General features: G+C 43.5%; 1 protein-coding gene across 1 annotated transcript; it reads right to left on the reverse strand.

Annotated features, from left to right (window-relative positions):
• Positions 1-762: 762 nt before the first annotated feature.
• LOC120641240 (copper methylamine oxidase-like) lies at positions 763-9,073 on the reverse strand. Its single transcript, XM_039917281.1, has 12 exons — positions 8,518-9,073; positions 5,076-5,185; positions 4,688-4,993; positions 4,255-4,367; positions 3,806-4,136; positions 3,507-3,722; positions 3,189-3,425; positions 2,748-2,933; positions 2,075-2,215; positions 1,421-1,689; positions 1,229-1,310; positions 763-1,100 (listed from the first exon to the last, which is right to left on the reverse strand). Exons 1-12 carry the CDS (start codon positions 8,750-8,752, stop codon positions 978-980), a joined length of 2,349 nt encoding a protein of 782 aa, XP_039773215.1. The 5' UTR covers positions 8,753-9,073; the 3' UTR covers positions 763-977.
• Positions 9,074-9,396: the final 323 nt, after the last annotated feature.

Here is a 9,396-nt window from a genome sequence, read left to right on the forward strand (position 1 = left end):
CTCTGAAGAGCAGCACCAGGAGCAGAGGCACAATCTAGCGCTGCCGAAGCCGGCGACTGCAGCGGCAAGCAACGACACGCCAACCCGAGACGGCGCCGTTCTCGGATACCATGGCGACCGCGTCCCTGCTCATCCTCCTCCTCGACCCAGCACCGCGACAGGGAGAAGTGGAGGCTGGACGCCTGGATCCGCCATTATTACCACCGTGAGAAAGGCGGCGGGTGCAGGGTCGGGGAGCCCGCGAGGCTGGCGCGCCTGCTACTCGCCAAGGCCACCAGCGACACCATGGCCGTTGCATTCCCGGCCACGATGAACAGTGGCGAAGCTGGAGCAAAGCGAAGGGTGGTCGGGGAGCCCGCGAGGCTGGCGCACCTGCTACTCGCCAGGGCCTCCAGCGACACCATGGCCGTTGAGTTCCCGGCCACGGTGAAGGAGTTACTTGGCCACGATCCGCCACGGCAGTCCAGTCGACGGAAACGTTAGAGTGATGCGGAGTTGCTGTGGCCGGATTGGATATCGCCGGGAGGGGAGAGGAGGGCTCATTTTAAATTTTAGAGGGGCACTTTTTCAATCTACCCCTTTTTTACATCCTACTTGATCGGTTCGAGACGTCTTCATCGCAATTTCAGTTCAAGTACGGTCCACTGCTTGTTGTTTCAACGAACACACAGTAGAAATTACTAAATCTAGTTTCACCGAAGACGAAGACGTTCTGCTTCTGCATCATGATTTCATTGGTGCAGGGCTGCAGACAACCAGGGATATTATGCGAGTCCAAACTTTATTGTAAGCTAGCAATGCAGCTGTTCAACAGTTTGCCGATAAACATTTAACAAGCATAGCGAACGAAACGATATTACAGGGCATCAAAAAACCACAGGACAGTGGAAAACAGTTTTCCTTTTATTAGAGCAACACAATAGAATAGTAGGAGCAGCAGCACCCTGGTTGTCACTTAATTCGAGGAACAGCGAAGCTCACAGCTTCGAGATGAGACTGCCACTCTGGATGGCCTTGGGCGACTCGGCTTCTTTGACGTCGGCATCGGAGGAGCTGGGAGGCACGTCGACCGCAGGCGAGCAGTTGAAGAATCCGTGTGGCTGCAGGGCGCAAACATCATTATTAACTATGGAAAGCCAGGTTATCATATTTATGTGAAGAAGCAACAAAGGTTTCCATCGGTTCACTGCCTATGACAAGAAATGCTGAAAGGCTCCAAAGCTGATACCATGAGCATGAAGCCGATGCGCTCTACCGGCATGACCGGCCAGTCTTCCAGCCTTGGGATATGGGTAAGCCCGAACATGTACCTGCAGATCCAGAACACAGTTTATAAGATTTTGCAAGATGTAAGCTGAACAAACAATTCCAATTTCAGAGTGCCGTCGTTCAAGAAAATGGTCCATGATGAAGAAAGTACCAGAGAACAATGTTGGTTTCCTCCAGGGGCCTATCCTTCTGGACCCATGTAGCCAAACCCTCGTGGATTCGAGGATTCTGGTTGGGAAACTCCCCTCCAGGGAACATCTCGTCGCTCTTGTATTGGGTGACCCAGAGATTGTGCTTCAAGAACCCAGCTCTCCTCAGAAATTTCGCCTCCGGCAGAGCCAATGGCAGGCAGTTTGAACCAGGCACGAGCCTGTAACCAGTTGGCTGCCCAGTGCGGTTTACAGTTCGCGTGTTCCTTACCTGATCAGAATGAGTATCAAATAAAATGTGGCACGATAGCACAAGTTTAATGCACTTATATTTGTGCTCTAGGCTGCATTTGTGAATTGTGGTGCCATCTTCAGTCACTGAAGTAATTCCATGCAGACATTACTTGATGGAAGATCGAAGATAGTGCAGTTACTAATGATAGGTTATACTGGCATTAGCTTGATGGAGGATTAATAATGGTACAAATACTAAGGAAAAGGTGCATGGTGAAGCAATTGCATCTATTATCACCAGAGACCAACCATATTTTCCATCTGTTATTGAATAGCATAAATATAATGACTGGATGCTGGATACACAATTTACTGGTAGCAATGACATAAGGTTAAGACAAAGAATCAAATAGAGTTCTTACAATCCAATGGCGTGCAGATGAAGGGTCACAATCCCGCATTGCTTTCAGCTCAGACTTCAGCAACTTCTCTTCAGCATAGAAAGCATTGTTATGCACATTATGCGTGCCTGCACTTTCCACTTTAACATTAACCTCGACCACCTGTGGAAAGAGAAATTTAAATTATCAATCACAATGGCTTATAGTGGACATACAGAGATACTGCAAAGGTACAGGACGGAAATAATGCGACACAAGGTAGTTTTGCCCATAAAGGACTAAGAAGCATAAACTGCCACATAGAATTTAGAATTACAAAGTTGAACAGACACCCTCCAACCAATTGACCTTGCCAACTGCACTTCAGAAGGAGTGTCTGCGGGATATCGTGGTTTGTTGTGCATTTTTTTTTTGTTTTCAAACGTGTAATTTTCTTTTTATGTTAGGGACGTGATCGCTTGTTTTCTTGTTAAAACCGCGATAAGAACTATGGGTGAACATTGTACTTAATTTTGCAGAGTGAAGCAACTTTCATTTGATTATTTCGCCCAATTTCTTTTATCTAATCTCAAGATATAATTTGACTTTGTGTGGTCTATTCAGATTGCAAACTAGTTTTTGTTTCAGATTGCAAACTAGTTTTTGTTTTGACGCGCGCGCGGGGGGGGTGGGGGGGGGGGAGATGGCAACCCACCTGATTATGAGCCTCATTAGGTTTGCAATCCACAGCCATGTCCATACGGGCAACAAAGAAATGCTGATGAACTGGTGCATACAGACCAGGGGCAATAGTTGTGCCATATTTCCTTGATTCCCCGGGCATCAGGGCTCCTAAGCTGAGAATCCCAGTAAGCTTTACTTCTGCTTCTATTTTTCCATCCTGCAACCAAGAGGATCAACATTAAATTACACGGCAAAAAGTATGTCAATAGAACTTTGCAGCTTCACAATACTTTAAAGGAAATTCATAACTGGATTAACTAAGCCTGTAGACATGATGACATTGGCAACACAAAATTTAACTCTTAGATGCATAACTAAGCAAACTTATATAAGTAATATAATATTGGATCTTGTTGGTTAAATGCTACTTATTATTCCGACATTATAAGAGAAAATTCAATGATATAGTTACCTGATAGAAGTGCCAGTAAAACCCATATTCGTAGTTTGCAACAGTACAGATAAATGAGACAGTGAGCCTCCTTGACCGCCTTACTTCTGCTAAACCAGTTCTCCAGTCTTGGTGTTTCCAGAGGATTCCATGGTCCTCCTCATGCAAACAAACACAGTTCTCAATTGTCTCAACACCACCAGTGAAGTTTGTGAAATGTGCATCAAAATATTTTATGTATCCCAAGCAATCACATCCCTGCACAGAAAGGTTAAAAGATAGAGTCAAAACAATATTAAATTATCAAATAGTATACTCATCAAGAACTGAGTAAATGACCTTCTTAAGAGAATGAGCATTTTTGCCAAGTCCATCTTCTCCAGCATCAAATGCATTCTTGCGATAATGTGGTTCATTTGGATCTCCATAAGGAACAACCATCTCAACAAAGCTCAGCCTATGCGCAATAGGTCGACGTCCACGGCTACCATCAACATACGCAACAGAATAGATAACCAAACCCTCTTTGGGGGTGAAGCCAATACGGAAGTTCCACTGGGCAGAACCATTAAGTGTTGTAATTTCAAAGGGCATTATATTAACACTAGAATTTTAGATTATAGATTGCAAATATTTACCTTCTGCCATTCCACAAAATAGCCATTGATGCGGAAACTTGGACCCTCGGGCTGATTGATAATAAGTGGTTTTACATCACTTCGATCAACACCACCTCTTGTTTCCCCAGGAGTATAATTCCTCAAATGATCTGGTGGGGGGAGAGGAACCAACTTCCTATCTTCAAACTCTATTACAGTATTATTCTGCATATCAACAACAACATGAATTCCTTCCACAGGACGGGCATAACCATTTTCCATGGGGCTATCACTCTCAGTCCTGCAAAATATCAGAGGCTTGCCAAGTCTGCGACTGGGAGCATCAGCTTCACCATAGTAGCCGGCACACCTGACAATTTAATAGATACAAAAAGTCGATTTTCCAATGTTCAATATGATAATGTATGCTGAAAACTTAGCAATATATGAAAAGATGTAGCACAACGAATTTCTTGCAGATATCTTACCAGGCATCTACCATAACAAGATCCATGTCGTCCACGCCTCTTCTCTTCATAGCTTCAATAAATGGTGGGTAACTTTTGACAGTAGCCTCACATTCAGCATACTCCATAGCATCCTGTGAAATATAAAATTTCAAACTAAATGCTGCAAAAGGTAAAGGTGCAAAAGGAACTTCAAAAGAAAAAAAACTCTTCAGACATCTCTGGGTTAACATGAATGTTTGAAAAATAACAAACAGATAACATAGTGAAAGAACTTTTCATGACAAGAACAAATCTTCAGCCAGCTAACATGAATGTTTGAAGAATAACAAACAAATACCATTGTGAAATAATAACTGGTCATGAAATGCTATTACATGGAGCGAGTGATTGGCAGATTGAGACAAAATAGGCATAAGGCATGCAGAATTCTAAACGAACTTAGTAGACATACCATTGCAGGTTGAACATCTGGAACAACTACAGATGATATCACCTTTCCTCTGTGATGCCCACCCCTTGTAGCTGCATGCACTTCAGATAGTTCTACTATCCAGATGCTAGTCTCATTTGATTGTTTATTGTAGACAACAAGTCTGGCCCTCCTAGGAGGCAACCTGCTTGGAATAACAGCAGAACCTTTGGTTCTCGGGAGCAGTGATGGTTGGAAAGGTGGGAAGAAGTAGGCATCAGCTAATGCCACCACATTCTTTTCTGGCTCCAACAGTACAACTTCAACAAAGCGCATGCTATCTCTTTCCTACAATCATAAAAGTTTGCTAGTCAAAAAAATTTTATTAGGCTTGTGTGGAAAAGTATATATAAAAAAATTGTTGGCATACCTCAGGAGATCTTCCAGCAGCTCTTACAGTTGCTACAGCAACTGCAATTTCAGCGGCAGATAATGGGTCTAAAGGGTGGCACCTCTGGGCTCTTGTCATTATTGGTATCCCTGCATATTTTTGGGTCCAGCAAAACATTAGTTCAGTCAAGACATGGTACACATTTCAAATAGCATGTACGGCATACCAGGTATCTATCAAAGTTATAGTCTGTGAATAGATGGTAAATTAAGAGAACACATGCAGAAGTGTCATACAGTCGCGATGAGCAATAGAAAGAATATGGGGCAGTAGATGCATATTGAACAGCTACCACAAACATCGCAAATCACAGAAAAACAGGAATAAAAAAGGTTAATTCTTAGAGGAGGTCAAGCTGAGAGATGCGCCTTTCAAAAAAAAAAGTAGGTCAAGTTTTCGAAATATAGGTAATTTGGCAGGTCAGGAGCACTACGCTCTCTTGTTCTTATCAGGAGGTCAGAGGAATTAACAATAAAATAGATAAATGAATGAATGCTGACCTCTCTGAGGCAAAACATAAGAGGGTGTACTGGCATGAATCTTACAGTGTAAATGCAAGTCTTAAATTATCGTGTAATCAACCAGTGCCTCATGTCTTGGATTTAGACATCTTCTTACTGGTTAGAACAATTCTAAGTAAATAGAGGACAATCTAAGAATATTGTCCCAAGACAGGTTGGATGTTCTTTGTTTGTTCTATCTGTAATAATACAATCACCAACGTTACGATCTCATTAGATTAGGCGTGTCGAGTTTAAACTGTTCGTGCTTCATCACCTATGCATGATAAAGAAGTCGATGGCGAACAGGAATCTATATATTCTATGATGCAACCCACTAAGTGTCATAATTGTATTTCTCTCAATCCTCGTGCTGCCACGTCATCAATCCACTAAGTGCCATGTTGCTATGCCATCAATCCACTGAGTGTCATAATTTCTATTTCTCTCAGTCATGTTTTTCAATATGTTGCGGTTCATCAAAAGTATAATTAAAGAAGAAGCCCAACAGCCAAATTTTTTATTTGTCAATTAAAGATTACTCTATGCAACATACATATGTTAAATCCCCTCCCTTTATTTTCTTTTATTATTGTCTCATGAACATTATTTTCATTTATCAATTAAATATTAGTCTATCTAATATTAATAAATAAATCCACATTTGTTTCAAAAAGAAAAACAATTAGTCTCCTATGGTATTTCTGTCTTCTAAATTGATGCATCCCACTAGGAAACATTAACAAAAAGAAAAACAATTAGTCTCCTATTGTATTTCTGTCTTCTAAGATTGATGCATCCCACTAGAAAATGTTAATTTATATTTCTCTCAATCCCCATTGAGCCACCAACAATGGAAGAAGCACTCCTTCATCCACCTTACTATGTCTCTTCATTTCTCTCATGTTTGTAACTTGATCATCCAAACTGTCATTTCCTTAAGTCTCTCTATCTAACAATACACTACCACCACCACCCCTTCCACTTCTCATGATCTGTAGAACCCAACGCTCTATATATTTTGCTTAGTTGAAGCCATCGTAGCGTTACACACACTCTCGACTCCATTATTCCATTCGGCTCTGGTAGCTCCTTGCCTTCCCCAGCTGTTTTGCTACTCTTAAATTTTGTCTTGCATCACTGTGGCATGCAGGAAGAGCACCGTGAAGGATTGTTCCAGATCTCTTCTCTTCAATGTTACACATTCATTCATTATGTTCTGATATTGATACTATGTTTGGTTCCTCCTTAATATTTTACTGTTTGACACAACTATATTTGTACAACTATATTTCCAATTATCAACATTTCACACACAACTGCATTCCTCACATTTCATTTTAAAAAAAATATTTGCATAAATTTCGCTTAGCCAAAGAGTCGATACAAAGTCGAATCACTTCAAAAAATGATGCAGACTTTTTCCATTTTCTCCTAGAATAAAATTAAAGCGATCTTACCATACCAATTACGATTCCTCTTTTTATCAGTTTCATCAACTTGAATTTTTTATATGTACTTCAATTTTAGTATTTAAGCATATCTTATATACAACCATGTCATATATCTCCAATGCTAAAATTGACTACAACTTCATATCTCCATCTTTTCAATACACTCAACTTCAACATTTTTGTCTACAAATCCCGCAGCAACGCGCGGAGTATTCAACTAGTAAGTTTGATGAGTTTTCTCAAAAACACAGGAAATCCGACTGAGTTAAATGCCAAATAATTTTCTTCAGAGGAAATCCATGCCAACATCATTAAAAATTTACTATTTTAGCATTATTAGTATTATAACTGTCCGACCAAAATCCGTTACACATAAGAGATAAGCTATCAAGAAGGATCTGTCTCAAATCTTTAATGATATTTTTGGTTGACACGAGAGGTAAGGTTGATACGATGTCATTTTCCCATTACAGATAAAAAAAAGCAGCATCGAAGTCTACATCATTTCGAGCATCCTGTGAACCATAAAAGGTAGCATGGGCATGCTAGACAACGATTATGTGCTAACCTTGCGTGCATCTCACCAATTCAGAATCCCCAGAAATACTACTAGTTGAAGGCATGCCCACTGCCAACCAAGTGGACTGGATGGAGCAGCATTCATCAGCAGCTTATGCCTAGTGGCGCGTCCAGAAACGTGAATGCCAAAAACTCTGTTTGACCCATGACTGAAAAAGAGTGTGTGGGGGGTGGTACTTGCCAAGCTGACATCACTATCCAGATCCGGACATTTTTCTTTCCTACCGGAAAGGCAGAAACCTTGTCGTCAAACAAAAAGTATAGAAGTAAAAAACAAGTTGATCGCTGCAACTAGTGATCAGATCCCTATGATCAAAGGAAAAATTGGAGCACCAAATTATGATCAAGCACAAAAAAAAGCCTGAACAGTAAACTGCCACAGTATGGCAGCGCCCTGCCGCCATCACACCAACCCCGCCCCCAGTGTTCCAATCATCAATAGCCAGATAAGGCAGAGCAAACCACGATTTGCCTCTGTAAGATCTAATTTGCACGCCAGCTACTATACGGCCTACTCGTCAATCTACACAATCCAATCGCATGTAAACAAGAATTATGTGGTTGGTGCAAATATCATCCATGTATCTGATCTGATCCCACGAGAAAACCGTCCGATCCTACGAACTAATCTGCATCCTCTGCTTGCATGCGCCCGAAACGATGCATTCTGTGCAACTACCACCAGTAGATTGCGTTTCCTGCACTCAAATTCGAGCTCACGATAAATCGTGATGGACAGAAACACCACCATCGCATGCCCCAACTAATTTAAGATCCATGCACGGCAGGGCACTCCCGTAACATATCTCATGACGCAATCAACCTATATGATTCGACTCGATCGAGACAGAGGGACAGAGTTGGACGGAGGTGGCGAACCCGGCATACCTTTGGAGGAGGCCTTCGCCGTTGTGGGCTGGACCGCGGCGATCTCCTCGATCACGGCGCCACCCGCGCCGGCGGCGGACGCGGCCACGCGCTCACCGGACCCCGCGGCGAGGGCGACGACCTTCCCGGGCGGTGGCGCGGCGATCGCCCGCACGGGGACGGCAGGGGCGCCTCCAGCGACGCGCGCGGGCGCGGCGCGGCAGCATGCCGCCGCCTTTTCCTGAGCTGCGGCCATTGGAGCGGGTTCGCGAGCTGACCGTGTCCGTAGTCTCCGCCTCCTCCTCCGCCTCGCCGGCTCCCACGATCTGACATACAGCACAGGCCTGCGCCTCCCGCGCCTTCTGCCCCCTCCCCTCTCCGCCGCCTCCTCCTCGTGTCGCCGGGGCCCTCGCGTGTACGGGTCGGGGCTAGGGTTACGGGAACCCTAGGTAAGCGAGCGGAGTTCTCTCCGTCAGCGAGCCGCCGCCGGGGAGGGGAACTCGGGTTTGCAGTGGTGTGGCGGTGGCGGTGAGGGACTCGGGAAGGAGGGTGCCCGACTGCCGGGTGATTTGGAGAGCGATGCGTCGGGGGCTCACGTGGATTTATAGAAAAAAGGCGAGGGGAAAAGTGACCCGAGCCGCTGGGCGTGCGCTGTGGCCTGTGGGTGGGCTCGGTTCTTCCGGATTTTGCCTTTTTTTATTGTTTTTGTTAGCACAAAACGGGTAATTATTTTCCAATTACATATGTGTAGAGTCCCCTAATATACAGCTGAGTTGTATGACTAGTTCAAATATAAAGAATCACGTTGGTCTAGAATTTACATGAAAATTTATTACGGTCAAATTATTTCAATTTTCCATAATGAACAAGTTGCTAGTGGTAACAAACTAAAAGCATCTC

This window comes from Panicum virgatum, chromosome 7K (assembly GCF_016808335.1).
Source record: "Panicum virgatum strain AP13 chromosome 7K, P.virgatum_v5, whole genome shotgun sequence".
Classification (NCBI taxonomy): domain Eukaryota; kingdom Viridiplantae; phylum Streptophyta; class Magnoliopsida; order Poales; family Poaceae; genus Panicum; species Panicum virgatum.